Source organism: Schistocerca serialis, chromosome 3, assembly GCF_023864345.2.
Source record: "Schistocerca serialis cubense isolate TAMUIC-IGC-003099 chromosome 3, iqSchSeri2.2, whole genome shotgun sequence".
In the NCBI taxonomy this organism is placed as follows: domain Eukaryota; kingdom Metazoa; phylum Arthropoda; class Insecta; order Orthoptera; family Acrididae; genus Schistocerca; species Schistocerca serialis.
The window spans coordinates 176,122,743-176,142,671 of NC_064640.1; the positions used below are offsets into that span (position 1 = coordinate 176,122,743).

At 39.3% G+C, this 19,929-nt stretch overlaps 1 protein-coding gene across 5 annotated transcripts in view; it reads left to right on the forward strand.

Moving 5' to 3' along the window:
- The window catches only part of LOC126469889 (uncharacterized), a 425,616-nt gene that overhangs the window by 244,772 nt on the left and 160,915 nt on the right, over positions 1–19,929 (forward strand). For 4 of the 5 annotated variants that reach the window (XM_050097228.1, XM_050097232.1, XM_050097229.1 and 1 more), the window contains 2 exons: positions 957–1,031; positions 12,541–12,615. In XM_050097228.1, the coding sequence (XP_049953185.1) occupies positions 957–1,031; positions 12,541–12,615 (150 nt within the window). The remainder of the gene's footprint in view (positions 1–956; positions 1,032–12,540; positions 12,616–19,929) is intronic. The other variant, XM_050097230.1, reaches the window with a different exon arrangement.

Here is a 19,929-nt window from a genome sequence, read left to right on the forward strand (position 1 = left end):
CATTCTTCAAATTTGACTGTGGGTCTGAAGACACTTCACATGTTGCAGTCTTCCAGGTCATTGTGATCTTCATTTACCTTTTTTCAGCAACTGCTGCACTAAGTTTAGCTTCCATCACACACTTTCTTATGTTCAGGAATATCAAAGCTTGTAACTCTTATGTGAACATACTTTACAATTTAATTAATACAGTTGTGAAATGTGTAAAGGTACAACATTTAGTTCTCTTGGAACATTCAGAACTTTTGACATAACTCTAGTGCTTTTTGCCACTGAGTTTTGGCTTGGCTTGTACTTACTTCTGACATGAAATATATATTTTTGAGAAGAGTGGCATTTAGCTGTCATAGATATTTTTCAGCTATAGTACTTGAAATTTTCCTAGTTCGTAGAATATTTGATCATTTGTTGGGCATGCATACAAAATATCATTACTGCTTTGATATTTTGACTGCAAACCTTCCAGCCATTGTAAAGACAAATTTGTGATTGACTTTAATGTGAAAGCATGCATTTATTTCTGGAGACACAAAAGTGACTCAAAGATTCATTTCAGTCAGATTTTCCAATTTGCATTTTTTAATAAGTTTCCCAGATAATTTTGTTCTTTCTGCTGTTAATGCTCTCTCTCTCTCTCCCTCTCCCCCTCCCTCCCCCCCCCCCCAGCCCATCTCCCCCCCCCAGCCCGTCTCCCCCCCCCTCCTCCCTTCTTGTTCTCTCTCTCTCTCTCTCTCTCTCTCTCTCTCTCTCTTACAATGACTTGTGCATGAGTCTGCATGTCAGTAGTGTTCAGACTACACTGATGAATCTTGGAGTAGATCCCTTCCTTATCACCTTATTTGCACCCCCTGGAAGGTAAAAGAACTTCTGAATTATTGAACCCATGATATCATTATTATTTGTTTTGAAGTACAATATTGGGTTTACAATGAGTTACATAATATTGGGTATTTTAGGTGGGGCAAGTGAGGACTATTTCCAGGGATGGCCTCCATTGAAACAGGATCGTAGACACTCTCGACGAAAGCACTGTAAGTTAAATGCATAGAATTAAGAAACTGCCAAATAATGTTTTTTATGTGTATTGCAGGTTGAGCCACTGACTCATAAGGAAAATTCCGTTTTATTTAATGATGTTACCTGAATTCAACATTTCTGATACCTCCTTGTCAAAGCATCTAATATAAATATATTTATGTATGCAAAGTTCTGGTTGAGAATTATGTATTATTTAGGAATAAAGGAGACAAATCACTGAAAGGCAGAAGCATTCCATTATCAATAGATACACAAACAAAAGGTGTAGAACTTTGCTAACTTTCAAAATGAACTTCCTATTTCGAGCCGGTAAGAAACACACACACACACACACACACACACACACACACACACACACACACACCTGTGCCTGTCTCCTCAGATTGTGCTCAGTCAACTGCCAACTCTTTCCTGGCCCACAGTGAGTGTACTGGGATGAGATGGGGGTGCAGGATGGGGTGGGGCGAGGGATGGAGAGAGGCGGGAGGCAGGAAGGGGTTTTGGGGGAAGCATCTAGTGGCTCATCGGAGAGTGGGGAGCTATCTGTGGGCTAGCGAGGGGTGCAGGTAGAGGTGGCAGGTGGCAGGTGGTACACAGCTGGGCAAATGTTTCCACAGACTAGGTCGTGAGATGGCAACCCACAACTAGCTGACACGAATTGGGCAGGGGTTCTGGGGCAGGGGATGATGTGTGTACACACACACACACACACACACACACACACACACACACACACACACACACACGTACACATGTCCACACATGTGCAGTGCTCTCACACACACACACACACACACACACACACACACACACACACACGTACACACACGTGCAGTGCTCTGAAAATTCCAAACCCACCACTACATTCCTCGTACACCTAACCAGCAACATCCTAACCCATAACAACTTGACCTTTGAAGGGAAAGTATACAAACACATTCGTGACACAACCATGGGTACCCGAATAGCACCCTTGTATGCCAGCCTCTTCATGGGCCACCTACAGGAAACACCCCAAACTCCTGGAATGTTTCAGGTTTATTGATGACATTTTTATAATCTCAACCCAAGGCAAGGACACCTTATCGTCATTCCTCCACAACCTCAACACCTTCTGTCCGATCCACTTCACCTGGTCCTCCTCCACCCACCAGGCCACCTTCCTAGATGTCGATCTCCTCCTCTCACATGGCTCCATCAACAGCTCAGTCCACATCAAATCCACCAATCATCAACAGTAACTGACAGATACCACCCCTTCGAGACCAAAAAGTCCCTCCTATACAACCTGGCCACCTGTGGTAGAAAAATCTGCAGTGATAAGAATTCCCTCGCCCAGTATGCTGAAGGCCTCACAAAGGCCTTCACAGATAGGCACTGCCCTCCACACCTAACTTACAAACAGGTCTCCAACACCATATCCCCACACACACCTGATCCTCACATCGAGTCCAAGAACTAACCACAAAGAAGTCTCATCCCCCCCCCCCCCAAAAAAAAAAAAAAAAAAAATCACCCAGTATACCATCTGGGACTGGAACAACTGCACCATGACCTTCATCAGGGCTTTGATTATCTATCATGATGCCCTGATATAAGGGATATCCTACCTCAAAATACTTGCATCCCTTCCCAAAGTGGTGTTCCACCACTCACCCAACATCCACAACATCCTAGTCCATCCCTATGCCACTCCCACCCCAAATCCCCTGCCACCCAGATACAAGACCTGCCCAGTCCACCCACCTAGAACCACCTATTCCAGCCCCATCACAAGCTTATCCTACACCTTCAAAGGCTGGGCCACCTGTGAAAGCAGCCATGTTGTATACCAGCTCTGCTGCATTGACTGCACAGCATTTTACATAGGTATAACTACCAACTAACTGTCAACTAGAATAAACGCCCACAGCCAGACTTTTGCCAAATGCAAGGTGGACCACTGAGTGGCACAACATACAGCAGGGCACAACATGCAATTTTTCAATAGCTACTTCACAATCCTTGCCATCTGGATCCTCCTCCCAACCACCACCACCACCACCAGCAGCAGCAGCTTTTGTGCGCTGTGCAGATGGGAGCCCTCTAGTCTGTGAAATCATGTGCCCAGCTGTTTGCCACCTGTCCCCTCTACCTGCACCCCTAGCTAGCCCACAAACTGCTCCCCACTCTCCCACGAGCTGCTACACACTTCCCCCCAACCCCTTCCATGACTTCCGCCTCTCTCCACCCTCACCTTACCCCACCCCACCCCAACTCACCCCACCCCACCGCACCCCACCCTGTACCCCCACCTCACCCCAGCACACTCACTGTGGGCCAGGAAAGAGCTGGCAGTTGACTGAACACAATGTAGAGAGAGACAGGTGTGTGTGTGTGTGTGTGTGTGTGTGTGTGTGTGTGTGTTTCTTTCTTACAAGCTTGAAAAAGGAAGTTCATTTTGAAAGCTAGCAAAGCTCTGCGCCATTTGTTTATGTACATATTGACGATGGATTGCTTCTGCCTTTCGATGAATCGCCTCCTTTACTCCTGAATAATTCATAACATAGCTATATTGTTGATTTAGTTGGTAAAATTTGTGTTTATTTTTGCACACACACACAAAATGTTCAAAAATTTGCTTATTTTCGGAATAAATAAGTGTTTTTGGTAATGAAAGATACTTGCATATTTTGGGCTGTTCATAGAAACAGAAAACATGTGGTTCAGAGTTTCCAGTTTTATGTTAAGGATTATAGAATACACACAAGCATCATCATGAATGGAGGAATTCAAAAGTTGTTTTTGAACAATAATACTTACACATTGTACACCAATGGATCAACCATACATTTCCATCATATATGAGCCATACAAATATAGTACATACTATTCTCATAATAGTATGCCTTAACACAGCCCATAAAAACATGGTGTGCCTTGGCACAATTACAGTAGTATACATTTTGGTGATAACTCCACACTTAATAATTGACGCATTGTAACAATCAAAGATACAAATATTATGTGATCATCAAAGAGATAAAGTCGATGCCCGCAGACACGGTATGAATGTCTGAAAGTTTACAGATGTTCTTTGGTATAGCCAAAGATTACAGCAACAGAAATAACATGGTGTCCTTTCTCTAAAAAACAACGCAAATATTTACCTTGTTATAATGTTTTATATCGTCTTTACTAGTACAGAAATTACAAAGAAGGCATTTATGTGCACTAAACATTGTGAAAGAGATAAATTCAAAGGACTGTAATGGAGTAGAACATTATAAACTGTTATACTATGCAATAAAACATACATAACTACTTCATCTGTCAGTTACCACATAATACAACAGTTTTTAATGTTCTACTCCATTAGCAACATAATGCATACATAATAACTTCATGTGTCAGTTACCACATAGTATGACAGTTTTTAATGTAATATAACACATTGCAACAGGTTATGTATGTATGCTATTATTCAGAAGAAAGACTCCATGTTATTTTTGTGTCTCTGTTGCTGTAATCTTGGGCTAGATCAAAGAACATTTGTAACCTATTTTGACATTGATACTATGTATGTGTTTCAACTTGATCTCTTTGACAATCGCACAGTATTTATACCTTTGACAGTTGTCATGTGCCACTTGTTAATTGTGGAGTTATCACCAAATGTGCACCACTGTAATTGTGCCAAGGCACAGCACATTTATGTGGATTGTGTTAAGGCATACTGTTATAATGGTTACACATGTTCTACATTTTTATGACTCACACATGATGAAAATGTGTTTTTGATCCACTGATGAGCAATGTGTAAGTATTATGATTTGAAAATGACTTTTTTAAAATCTTCCATTTGCTATGACACTTCTGTATATTCTGTAGTTGCTTTTTTTAAACCTTAGTTTCCTCCTTGAAGAGAGTGGTAGAGAGTAACCATAAAATTGTACAGCTGGTGGCGAAAATAAGCTTTTTCCAAGTTTCTTAATTAAATGAAGGAGATTTTATAGAATTTTTCAAAAGCATTTGCAGAAGAGTCTAAAAAAATGGAAAGGTGTCCATTTTGTGGACAGGTACTTAGTTGCATGTATTAACTCCTCTCCTGAAGATTATCACCTCCAATAGTTATGTGAACAATGATACTGAATATTGTAAGTGTCCTGGGAACAGAGTTACATTGAGTAATCCATTTATTAGTAAGTTGTAAATTAAGCATATGATTCCATGCATACATAAATAACTAGAGGCAGCTGAAGTCACACTGAATAAGTATAACTCGTTATGTACTCTGAAAGCTGTTGCTGAGTGTCACGGACATGACTAAAATTATGAGATGCAAAATTGCTATAATTTGATGTCTCCTTCTGCAATCTTTGGATGTTAGACCATATACTAGTTGAATCATTCAGATTTCCAATTATTTATATTTTTCTTCTTTTCTTATTTGAATCAAATATTTAGTGTATTGTATTAACACTTCCATTTTTTGCAGGCAACCGTGTGATTATTTACAGTGTATTGTTCTTTCATAAATATAACTCTGACTTATACTCATTTGGTAATAACTGTTAACAACTTTCAGTTTTTATGTTCAATGTTTATGTAATTGTTGTCTTTGATGTGTACGGAAATACATTGGAATGAAGTACTCAGAGGTCCTCCTTAGGATTTCGTACAGCATTGTTAGCTCCATGCAGCACTTGCTGTAATTTTGATGTTCCTGATAACTCAACTCTGTCCACTACACATCACCCAGAAATTACCTCAAAATATTAAAATAAGAAACAACTATTGGAACATACAAAAATATTATTCACATGTAAATTACAGTGCTTTCTGGAATACTTGCACTTTTTTTTCATTTCAGTTACCACTAAATTGGACAGTAAGGTTGCTTTAACATACACCTGCTCATTTATAGACAACCAGACACAGAAATGTTTGCATCTTTAATACACATGGGAAATTTCCCAAGATTTAATTCTGCTAAATTCTGTGCCGTCTTAACTCAGAGAATTGTTTCGTAATGAAAAATAATGACATCTAATCATGTTTCATCTGCTATATCACATAATCCATTTATGAATCAAACTGAACTTTTGTATCGATGATGCAATGAGATTTTGTGCAGAATGTGAATACACTACAGGCATAATAGCTGTAGTCTTTCATCTTGATGTATTCGCTGAGCCCATGTTCATGCAACATGGAGACACACAGTAAATTGGTAGGGGATAAGCTATTTTCATCTCCAAAAGAAACTTACTGCATCAGTGTCGTCATTCAATTGGCATGCAAGTACATGGAAGCATACCATTTTTTACACAGTGTATGACACACTATTCCATATGAGGCATGAGAAATTTTTGCTACTAGGCTAACACTTCTGGTGCTTTCAGCAGCACCATTGATGTCTCAGAAACCATGTACAGTTACTGAGGCTATTTCTTTTGGACTTTCGTAGATGAGTGGCATTTTGGTAATGATGATATGAAAGATTTTGTACTATTTGTGTGACATTGTTGTTCAGGAGCATTAAACCTTATTCTTCTTTTCAGTGTTACTTGACAGTGATCTAAGCCCACAGTATTGAGTCACCTGTGTAAAACATATCTTCAGGCTAGTGACGTTACATGAAAGAAAATGAACGTTTTTAGTTAATAAGCATGGTTTTTCAAGTCTATTTGACTTGAACAGGAAAGAGAAGTAAACAGCAATTTAAACGTCAACATTTAAACAGTTAAATTTCTGCAGTTGTGACTTGATGCAAACTATTTTGCTTGATGTGAGTGATAATATTATCACCTTATGAAATATTGTGCAATCATCCTGGATTATCTTTCACAGTAATGCTAACAAATGAAGCTAGTTGTGATAAGTGTGATTTGTGTACATCATGGTTTTTCAGTGAGTTTATCAGAATGTCTTTTAAAAATCAGAATCATGCTTTCAAAAATTTTTGCAGCATTGAACCATAATGAATCTCATTGACATAGCTCCATGGATATTCCTTAGTTTTCAATTTGTAGGGGTCCTATCAGGTTCCTATAAGCTGCACCATGGACATTCTGTAATTTTCAGTTTGTGGGGATCCTATCAAGCTACTAAAACATATATCTAAATCATACATGCCCATGAACTTTCAGATTTTAACAAAAAATTCTATAAGTAATAGATGAGTCCAAAATATTAAAAAGAATAATCTGTAATCAAATAAGAAATACGAAATACAATTTAATGGAACTTAGCTGAAAACCAGTTTGATTTTAGGCAGAACAGAAGTACAAGGGAAGCCACCTTAATGTTACAACAGGTTAAAGACAAAACACTGGCTGTATGAAAACATCTATTTATTGCATTCATTGATCAAGAAAAAGCTTTTGAGAATGTGAACTGAAAAATCTTAATGAAGACTATGTATAATCATCTAATCCTTGTCTGGTATTGAAATATATATTGAAGTACAAGAGGCTTGCATACAGGAAGAAGTTCAGCCAATATAGAGAGTAGAATTGCACGCGCATAGGCAGTGTATTAAAGAAAAATGTTCTTATATCAAGGAACATAAATGTGGAGATTGAATGAAAACAGACTCATTTTAGAACTTAGTGTGGAGTCTGGCCTCATATGGCTCAGAAGTATGCACTATTGGTGCATGTGACAAGGAATTTCTGGAGGCATTTTAAATTTGATCCTGGAGCAAGATGGGAAAGATTTTGTGAACAGAAAAAAAATCATAAATGAAGAATTTGTAGAAGACTTGGTGACAAAAGATCTCTATTATCAACAGCATAGAAAAAGTCAATCACTTGGCCATCTGTATTGAGCCACTAGTTTCTTTAGTTAGTGTTATGGAAGGAATGATTCAAGGCAAGAGAGATAAAGTAAGACCTAGACTCCAATACTCTAGACAGATCAGAGATTGATGTAGGAGAAGGCTCATATGAGGAAATGAAGTGGTCAATAGGAAACAGAGATAACTGGAGAAGAATAATTGCTGCCAACACATCTTCAGATTCAGGAGACCACTTCTTCAGCATCAGTTCTGTATCAGATGAGGAATGTGTTTTTGATAATCTTCATTTAATTAGTTAATGAGCAGAAATAGTTAAAGTTCAATGGTGTAGCACTCTGATGCAGATTTCTCTGAAGTTAACACTCCAATATAAAGCTAATATCATGTCGTGTTATGTCCCCTACAGTAGCTTTTGCTTCCCTTACAGCATCTTAACCCTCCTGATCAGACTTCTGAACACTCCTATCCCCACCCCTCAAGTGCTTTTTATCACTGTATGATTGTTATCAACTCTCACTTCAAAAATTATCTAATGTGGTCTTCTGCCATTACCTGCTCTGCCTTCATAACCAGTAAGATTTATTTACTGAAAGAAAACTATATTTTTAAGTTAAATAATATGGCAGCTGCTATGAAACCGTTATTTAGCTTTAGCATGTTGACATAACTACCATGAAGCCACTAATGAAGATAAATGGAGAGGGGTAGTGTATCTACACACAAAATAGAGCCTACATATTATCCTATCATAGAGAATGCCCCCTTAATACAATAATTGTGACCTTGGTGCTTGCTCTGCCACTCGGACTGTGTGGATCCTTCTAGTTGCCATGAGTATGCCAGCAATGTGTCAATGAACCTAGGTGTAACACATGTGTTTGGTTTCCACTATTCACCGGACCACAAATTACGGTAGTAGCTCATGTTGTTTGATCTCTGTCTTCACTTACACCTCCCACAATCCAGTCTTGTCTGCATTTGTTACTACTTCCTCTTTTTTTTCCGCAGCTCGTGGTGTCACGGTCGCGTTATTGCTTCCTGAGCACGAGGTCCCGGGTTCGATTCCCGGCGGGGTCAGGGATTTTTCACCTGCCTCGAGATGACTGGGTGTTTGTGTTGTCCTCATCATTTCATCATCATTCATTAAAATGGAGAGAATGGTCTGAGCAAAGGTTGGAGCTTTGTACGGGCGCTGATAACCGCACAGTTGAGCACCCCACAAACCAAACATCATCACCACTTCCTCTTTTTCTTCATTGCTTTCTCTCATATGTCTTCATGTTGACTTCCAAGGATGTCAGTTATCACATATTTCACCTTTTGATGTTTGTTGTTCATTTTTTGTCCCACTTTCTTTTTGTTTCTGTCAGAACCTTCTAGTAGTCCCACTTTTCTTCAACTCTGTCATCTGTTTTGCTGGATAAAGTGTGGTACCAAATGAGTTGGCACAATGGTTAAGATACAGATTCACATTCAAGTGTAACTGAATTAAAAACTGACATGTGCCCATCTCAATTTATCTTTTCCATAGTTTGCATAAATCGTGTAAGGCAGTTATGTAAATGGTACATTTGAAAAGGCATTATCACATTCCTTCCCCATTCTTGTCCTGTGTGAGTTGTGCTAAGTTTAGTTACCTCATTGTTGACAAGAGGATGAATGTTAATCAACTTTCTAGATTTATATTTGTATATTTATTGATCCACTCAATCATTCAATGTACAGAAGTGTGCATAATAATATAGGACAAGTCAAACAAATGATATCACAATGTATACAGATATAGCACTGTTTCTTGTAGTGTACATCTTACTAAAGATATCTTACATATTTATTCATAATAATACCAGAGTAAGAATAAGTTCAAATAATAATGCTGGTAACCAAACAGCAAAAGTCCACTAATGGACAAGAGATTATTTCTAATGAAACAGTTTCATTTTGAAACATAATAAAAATATATAATTTAATTTATGAGATATCACATTCAAGAAAGCCTTGTATGCTGTAAAAGCAATGCTTTGTTGGGAGTGTTCTTCAGATTTTTTAAAAATTTTGTTGATTGTTAATACTTCCCACTTCTTTTGGGAGATGGATGTAGAGTTTGATTCCCATACACTTAACACTATTGCTATATAGTTTAAAACACTTCATTTTTCTGCTTTCATCATGGAGATGTTATTTATGTGAAAGATTGCATTTAATGGTTTTTGAATTGCTTTAATTTCTGTAAGTGTAAAACATGCATTTTGTGTACTGTTTGTAGTGCTGTATAATCCTCTCATTGAAAGACTGATAGTATTTGTATTGATGTTTCTATTTGGGGGGGAGGGGGGGGGGAGGACAGCAGAGTAGAATGGGAAATGAGTCTTAACCAATTCTTTGACCTTGTTTCATGATGGTGATGTCCAAATTCCTGTGCAATCTATTGATGTTTTGTTTAATAAAACCAACAAGTTCAAATATATATTGGCTAAAATGCAGTTTACACATTTCTCTTTTAGCATAGTACTGAATGTAAAAGAGCGCAATACATGCATGTCAATGTGCTAGCATTTAGCTCGTCCCTCACTGAGTGGAGCACAAAACAAACTTTTCATAGCCTGGAACTAATAACGTCAATGTGGCTTTACCATGTGAATGTATCAGTTATGTCATTCCCTAAGAATTCATTGACAAATTCTACATTGTTGCCACTTAGTTTCACTGTTGGAACATGGGGAGTTCTGTTGAGTCTAGTTGGGTTGTATTTCTATTACCTGCTGAGTGAAGAGATTCATCTGTATTTGAAATAAGGATATTAGTTTCATCGGTGAAGAGAAATCCCTTGCTAGTGGGTAGGGTGGAAGGAAGGTCATTTGTATTAAGTAGAAATAACAAGGGACCTAGAACAGAGCCGTGTGCCACACCATTTTTTATGACTTGTGTAGATGAGTGCACCCCATTTAGGATTCCTGACAGACTTAATTTATATCAACACATTGTGCTTGGTTTTTCACATAGCTGCTGAGCCAGCCGTGTGTAGTTCCGCTTGTACCATAAGAATCCAGTGGTGGCTTTATTTTCTTGGAAACCTTACTGAGCAGAAGAAAGAATGTTGTTTTTTTGTAATAAATGATTTGTGTGTGGCACCCATTGCATATTCAAATGTTTTGCTGAATATAGGTAGCACTACAACTGGACGGTAGTTGCTAGGATCTTCTTTACATCCATTTTTATGTATGAGTATGACCTTTGCTATTTTCAGTTTTCTTGGGAATACCGCGTCTGAAAATAAAGTATGTATTACATGAGGCAGTGGTTTACTAATAAGTTTGCTGCAATGGTGGAGAAGGACGCAAGAGATCATGTCTTCTCCTGCTGATGATTTTTTCTTTATTTTACTATGAATTATATTTTCTACCTCTGCTCCCAATGTTGGTAATAAAAACACCGTGTTGGTGAAGGAGGCTGCTTGAGGGAGGCAATTACTTTTTAGATGTTCTGTTAGTTTTTCTACAGTTTCAATAAAATATGAGTTAAATTCTAGAGCTACTTTTCTTGGTTAGTTATCAACGTTGCATTTACTCTAAGTTTAATGTTACTAACATTATCCTCACATATGCCCATTCTTGCATTAATTATTTGCCACATGGATTAGCTTTTATTGTATGAAGATTTCAGAAAGGTGTTATGGTGTAGTTTTTTTAGCAGCATTCACCACATTTATAAATGATGTTGTGTATTGTTCACTTTGGCAAGATTAGTTGTGCTGAGGGAGAAGAGCTCTCTCTCCCTCTCTGCTGAGGTTGTAATACCTGTTGTAATCCAGTTGGAGGATACTCCGTTACAAATATTTTTTGTTTTTAAAGGGGAAATGGCAATTGAAATAGGAACAGGAAATGTTTAAAAAGGTTTCATATTTTTCATCTATTATTTGAGAGTGGTATGCAGTCTCCCAGTTTTCTCTCTGCATATAGCACAAAAAATGGACATTGCTTTGACAAAAATTTCTGCTTTGTGTTGTCATTATTTTGGGTTGATGTTTACTTCTCAGAAATACTGGCAGTGTAATCAATGCATTATGGTCAGAAAATCCTAGATTTACAGACCTAACAGAACAATCCATGTTGCTAACTACTTGGTCAAGAGCACTTACTTCATTTGGTTACCCTAGTTGGGGATGTACACTGCATATCAAGGTTGCAACAGTTCATGAAATGTTTAAAATTACAATTATCTTCACCTTCTGTAAGGAAATTGAGATTAAAATCACCACAGATTTCCTTTTTACCACTTTTTCTAATACTGGTGTCAAATTACTGTAAAGGACGACAAGCTGCCTGAAGAAGATCTATAAACTGATATTACATTCACACTGATATCTTTCATTTCAACACCTGACAGTTCTATGTCTTTCTCTGTAGAGTGAGAGTTGCATATGTCCAGTGGTGAAGCTGCAACATTGTCTTTCACAAATATGCAGCTTCCTCCACCCTGAAAACTTTCCTTGAGTAGTGATGCACTAGTGTGAATGGTGGTAACACCTATTTCAAGAGACATCATGTAGTATTAGCCAATAAGCAAAATGCAATTTTTCTGTTTCTGTTTTATGTGGCTTTTCTTGAGTAGGTTAATTTATTAATTTTGTAATTTAATCATCCTCTAAATATACTAGAAAATACCATATTTAGCCTCTGTACACTTCATACTACAACATGTTGTGTAATTTTGTCTTTCAGCAAGTGTGTCCGAAGATGAAGAGACTGTGTATGGGTCACCTGAACCATGTGCAGAACCTGCTGTTGCTGCAGAATGTAAGTAACTTAAAATCATGTTTTGTGATGTTACATGTTCACAATGAAATTGTTTGTTACTCAACAATTCCAACCAAGATGGATGGCAGCTATACCCACATACAGAGACTCTGGTAAAGCACTCAGTCAACTAAGACTAAGAAAGGCTTCTGGTCCTGACAACATCCCACAGGAATTGATGCAAAATGGAGATATAGCCTTGAAGACTATTCTTTTCACTCTCCATCTTAATTTGGGAAACTGAGGAAGTACCTGATAGCTAGAAGAATGCTACAATCATCATTATCCTCAAGAAAGGTGATAGTAGTGCATGTGGAAACTACCATGGTGTATTGTCAATTGCAGGTAAAATTCATGCAAGAATTCTATGACATAGGCTCCAAATTATTTCAGAGGAGATGTTGCCTGAATTTCGTAGTGGGGTTTCCGAACATCCAGAGGCACAACAAAAGATATGACCTTCCATTCTAGAGAACTCCAGGAGCAATGCAGAGAGTAACAGAAGCTTGTATATTTTGTTTTCAGTGACCAGAAAAAGGCTTTTGATTCAAGACCTAAATATGCCTCGTGGAAAGTACTGGAACACTTTGGATGTCCTGAAGGCTATGTGGAATTGGTTCAAGCTCTTAATGATGGCATGTCTGTGCAGATTCTCCACAGTAAATCTGCCTTGAAATCATTCCCATCACTCAGAGTTTGAATGAAGGCAGTGTACTAGCTTCTATACTCTTTACCCTGTACACGTCTGTCATGCTGTATGAATCATCTCCAAACAACCACATTAAGTTTCATTTTGATGGAGCCCCCTTCAATCTGGCAAGACTTCATTCATAAAGACGTACCCTTGTTACCCATGTGACAGAACTACAGTATGCTGGTGACACCGCATCTCCTTCTCCAACACCTGGAAAGCGAGAGTGCCCATACAGTAGTTCGTAGAGGGAGACCTATATCTGGGGTCTGAAGTATTTTTCATGTTTTGGAAGACAAAAGAGAACTTTTAAGTAGCCATAAATAAAAGTTTCATTCCAACCATGGTAAAAACCTGTATAATATCGACTTTTTAATTATTTTCTTGAAAGAAAAACATCTGACAACACTATATTTTTTTTATTTCCGTGAGAGCTGGGGGGGGGGGGGGGGGCAGGAGGAGGAGTCAGGCTGACCCTCCCCCCATGATGTATGGGTGCCCTTGCTGCAGAGTTACAACAGTCAGTCAGCTGCTTTAAAACTGCATGTGATAGCTTTGGTCTTACCAACAGTGTGGAAAAAAATGAAGGTACTTGCAAAGCCTGCCCCAGGATTAGCTCTTTCTGAGTTCAACATCTCCATCTTAGACACAACAGTGGAGCAGATTCATCACTTTCCATGCCTTGGAAGCACCTTGTTTAAACAGTGAACTTGTGAACAGGATGCTGATCAAAGGATTGGGGCTGCCCATGTGGCATTCGGTCAGTTAATTCACAGTCTCTTTATGAATAAATACCTGAAGCTGCATACCAAACTCATGGTGTACAGAGCTGTTGTCATTTTCATGCTCCTGTATGGCTGTGAAACTTGGTCACACTATCATCGTGATATCAAAAAGTACGAGTGCTCCACCAGCAAAAAGTGATGCATCTTGAACATTAAGTGGGAGGACTATGTGCCCAACACTGTGGTTCTCAAGAAGTGCATCTAAACAGTATTGAGGCAAGTCTCATTAACTGAGACAGTTAGACAGTGTTCACTGTGAAAGTGATAGCAGGGACTTCCACACTGAATTCTTTATGGTGAATTATTCTCTGGCAGTAGGCCTTATGGATAGCTGAAATACATCATGAAGACAACTGGTATAAATATACAGACCTGGGAACAATTTCATGTGGCTGTTTACTGCGGAAGAACTCTACATCCACACTGTCAACTTCTTTGAAGGTTTTAGTTAGTTAAATAATGGAAAATCCAGGTTAGAATATCAACAATAAAAGGGAAAGATAGATTGCTACTCACTGTAAAGATGACTCATTGCGCTGCAGACTTGCACATTAGCTTTTGGCCAAAGCCTTTATCAGTAAAGGACACACACACACACACACACACACACACACACCAGTCATTCACGGAAGCAAACACACTTCACGCACACATGACTGCCATCTCCAGCAGCTCAGACCAGAATGTATTCTGGTCTGAGCTGCCGGAGGCGGTAGTCGTGTGCATGAGATATGCTTGCTTTGTGTGTGTGTGTGTGTGTGTTTCCTTTCCAGATGAAGACTTTGGCCAAAAGCAAATGTGTAAGTGTCTTTTCATTGTGCCTGTCTGCAGTTCAGCATGTCATCTTTGTGGAGTAAGTTAGTTGAACATGGTGAACATTTCAAAGTTTTTTGAAAAGGATATACAGAGGTGAGTTAGTAATTCCCACCCACCATGTTTTACACATTACGATAGAGATTCCCCTAGAGAATATGAGTAGTAGTCAATGAGTAACTGTCTCAGTTTATTTTCAAATTTTACTTTGCTGCCTGTCAGACATATTATATCACTGGGTAAGTGATCAAAAATTTTTGTTACAGCGTTGTGCACCCAATTTTGTGTTAAAGACAACCTTAATGTGAAGTAATGAACGTCTTTTTTTCCTTCTGGTGGTGTAATTATGTACATCATCATTCTTTTTGAACTGTAGTGGATTATTTGCAACAAACTTCATGAGGGAATAAATATACTGTGAAACAGTAGTCAGATTGCCCAACTCCTTAAACAGATGTCTACAAGATGGTAATGGGTGAGCACCACATGTTATTCTTACAGCACATTTTTCAGCAACAAAGACTTTCTTTCTTAAAGATGAGTTACCCAGAACATTGTTTCATATGACCTTATTGAATGAAAATATGCAAACTTACTGATTTGTCTCTCCCCAAGATTTTCAGTGATTCTAAGTGCAAATGTGACTGAAGTAAGTTGTTTTAGGAGTTCCAAAGTGTGCTTTTTCCTGTTTAAATTCTCATTGATGTGGATACCAAAGAATTTTGAAGTTTCTACGCTATTTACTATTTCCTCACCATGTGTTACCCTTATAATTGGTGTAGTATCCCTACATGTGTAGAACTGAGTGTGTTCTGTCTTCCCAAAATTCAGATTAAGATCATTTGCAGATAACCAGTTAATGATACTTTTAAGAACTTTACCATTTGTTCTGTTTCTGTATGTATGCTGGGATTTATTACAATGCTAGTGCCATCTGCAAAAAGCGCTAATTCTCCTTGTTGTATATTACACTGAATATCATTCGCATATATGAGGAATTACCCACTGGCTGCCTATGCCAACAATTCCATAAAACTTCAATTTATTTAGGAGAATACTGTGATTCACACAGTCAAATGCCTTAGATGGGTCGCAGAAAATACTAACCAGGACTATTTTATTATTTAATGCTTGTAAAATCTGGTGGAGTGAACGTGTACAGGCATTCTCAGTAGATAAACTCTTCTGAAACCAAAATCGTGATTTTTTTGAGGATATTATTGTTGCTAAGGTGAGATACTATCATAGAGTACATCACATTCTCAAAAATTTTGAAAAGCACTGTCAGCAGTGAAACAGGTCGGTAGTTATTGAAATCTCCCGTATCACCTTTGTTAAAGAGGGCTTTAACAACAGCATATTTCACACACACTCTAAAAATACCTTGAGTTAGTGATGCATTACATACTTCAGATAAGGCCGAGCTTATTATCTGGGAACAAATCTTTAATACTCTATTGGAAACACCATCAAAACCAGGTGAGCTTTTGTTTTTGAGGGAATATTTAATTTTTTTAAATTTGAGCTGAAGAAGTTGGCTATACGTTAATGTACCTGTATGGTGGTAGCCCCTTGACCATGCTGGGATTGCACTGTTGGGTCCTGAACTGAAAACTCCTCCTTTTTCGCTGAGGAGTATGAACCCATTGCAGGGACTCCATGCGATGGATTACTGGCCAGGTAGCCATTGCTGAAGTTGGGTGGCGCCCATGGGGAGAGCCCCCATCTGGAGTGGCTGGCACCATGGCAGATGAGTTGCAAATGAAGTGGATAAAACTATCTCCGGCTGGTGGCCATATGGTCCCACCAGTGTCTGTGGAATGAAAGTCCTTGTAAAATGCAGAGAGATATTACCCTAAAATGTTCCCTTCCTTGGCTACACTGTGGGAGGAGTGTAGGGCTAAGCAGCAAGCAGAGAAATTTTCCCCCCAATACTTGGTTTGCACAAGGACAGGTGTTGATTCTTCTTGAGCCACAAAGCCTTTATTCTTTATAGAGAATAGAGACAACAAGTTTGGGCAAGTGGCAGCCATTTATAAAATGAAAAGTGAGTCAGGTTTGATCAAAACAATATTCCATGCCCAGTCATGAGCACAGTTCACTAGTAACAAGTTGGGTGACATTCAACCCCTTTAATAGTGTAAATATGGTTTGGAACATCATTTTTCACCAAGACTTTCTCCTGCAATCTGATGGTGAGCTAAATGCCAACTTGGAGCAGCGAGGTGTACACTCTGTCCGGCGTGTTTCTTTGGATGACTGCTGCATGTGAACACTCCTTGTGCCCTCCCTCCCATCTTTGTTAACTGTGGAAAGCACCATTTCCCTGCTCACCAGATTGCATCATTTTCCAGAAAGATAAGAAAATATAAGAATGTAAGATTCTGGACAAACTTAACAAGAGACCAAGAAGCAGTATGTGGAGTGGCACCCAGAGTGTATAGCAGTGTCATACGCTACAGCTGTCATACATCGCCCCTTTGACATCAGTACTCCCACCTGTGACTCTTCTGATAGTGGGCGCTCAGGGCTGCTCAACCATCCCTGCCGCCCTGATAGTTGGGGACTCTCCTCTTGCTGTATCCCCCACAGCTACTTTGGTTTTGTTGACTTCCCACCCCCTGGGGACATTGGTCCCCACCACCTAGCCAGAGACAAATCTCCATCCTCTAGCTTCTATCTCCAGGAAGGGGTCACTTGCAACACTTCCTTCTGCGGTGTCAGCCAATCTACAATTGGACAACAGCCAGTGGCTGAATGAGCCACAGGCTGCTGGTCATGGGGCTCCATGACCATCATCATCATCATTACCTGAAACTGATTCAGAGAAGCCCTTGAAATCATCCAAATCCTCTAAGGACAGGAAATATAAGAAGTAGTACTCCAAGAAGGAGATCCCAGTGGTCCTCATGCCACCAGATCTTGTTTGTTGTACTCCTGTGGCTGAGGAAGAGAGTCTGGCAGCCCGTGGGGCCCCAGCTCTTACCACACAACAGAGCCCAGAACCTGTGTATGTTGATGCCATAATGTCTCAACCAGTAGCAGCAGGTGACCCTAGGGCATAACCTGATTCCTTGGTCCCTTCATGGCCTTACAGTACATCGACAACATTATTCTCCAGTGGAATTGTAGTGATTTTTTCTACCACCTGGCTGAGCTATGACATCTTTTAAGCACTTCCTCTGCCTTCTTCATTGACATTCAGGAGACTTGATTTCCAGCAACATGGTTCCTTGTCCTTTGTGGGTACTGGGGATGTGATCAGAATCATGCTACCTATGACAGGGTATCAGGAAGAGTTTGCATATAAGTCCTGGACACACCATATAGCAAACTTGTGCCACTCTATACACCCTTGGAGGCTGTGGCTGTTAGGGTAAGGGTATTTCAGGGTATTACCATTTGCAATGTTTAGCTCCCTTCCGATGATGAAGTGTCTTGAAATACATTGTTTGCATTGGTTTCTCAGATTCCCCTCGTATGAACACTGGGCATGGTCAGGACCTCAAAAACTTCCTGGCACAACTTGACTTTTGCCTCTTGAATACTGGTGCCTGCACACTCTTCAGTGTGGTGCACAGAATTTCCTTGGCCACTGACCTTTCCATGCCGGCCGGAGTGGCCAAGCGGTTAAAGGTGCTACAGTCTGGAACCGCGCGACTGCTGCGGTCGCAGGTTCGAATCCTGGCTCGGGCATGGATGTGTGTGATGTCCTTAGGTTGGTTAGGTTTAAGTAGTTCTAAGTTCTAGGGGACTGATGACCTTAAAAGTTAAGTCCCATAGTGCTCAGAGCCATTTGAACCATTTTTTTGACCTTTCCATCTGCAGCCCTTGTCTTCTCTCATGCATCCACTGGGGAATCCACGATGACCAGTGTGATACTGACCACTTCCCGATCTTCCAGTCCCTCCCCCAGCATCACTCCTTTGGATGACTGCCCAAATAGGCTCCCAACAGTGTTGAGTGGAATGCCTTCACCTGCTGTGTCACCCTTGGCTCCCCATCACATGGAGATATCGATGAGGCAGTCCAAAATACAAATACAGCTATTCTTTTGGCAGCTGATTTAGCAATGCTATATTCCTTGGACCTCCCCTGACAGAAGACAGTACCTTGGTGGTCATCAGGAACTGCATTAGAGATTGTAGGTGGGCTCTCCAATGTCAAAATGTCAGTTTGGTTTTCAGCAGAAAATGGTGTGTTTGCTTTCACTGATCAAATATTAAATGCTCTGAATAACCGAATGTCACTCAATTGGGGTATTTTGTGATATCTCAAAGGCTTTTGACTGCTTGAATCATGAAATTCTTCTGGATAGGCTTAAGTATTGTGGTTTGAGTGGGACAGTGCACAAATGGTTTGATTCATATTTAACTGGAAGAATGCAGAAAGTTGAAATTAATAATAAAGATAGTCTGCAAAAATCAGCATAGTCCTCAAACAGGGAAGGTATCAAGAATGGTGTCCCACAGGTTTCACTCTTGGGTCCGTTATTGTTCTTAACGTATATTAATGACTTGCCACTCTATATTCATGAAGATGCAAAGCTAGTTCTTCTTGCTGATGATACAAGTGTAGTAATCACACCCAGCAAACAAGAAATAACTGAGGAAATGGTAAATAACATCTTTCAGAAAATGATTAAGTGTTCCTTTGCAAAAGGACTCTCACTAAATTTTGAGAAAACACAGTATATACAGTTCTGTACAGTAAATAGCATAAGGCCATTGATAAATATAGACTTTGAACAGAAGTCTGTTGCTAAGGCAGAATATTCAAAATTTATTGATGTGTGCATTGATGAGAAATTAAATTGGAAGAAACACATTGAGGATCTGCTGAAACAGTTAGGTTCAGCTTCTTATAATGTTAGGGTTAATGTAAATTTTGGTGATAAATATATCAATAAATTAGCCTACTATGCCTGTTTTCATTCACTGCTTTCATATGGCATCATATTTTGGGATCATTCATCATTAAGAGAAAGTGTGTAAGAATAATAGCTGGAACCCACCCATGATCACC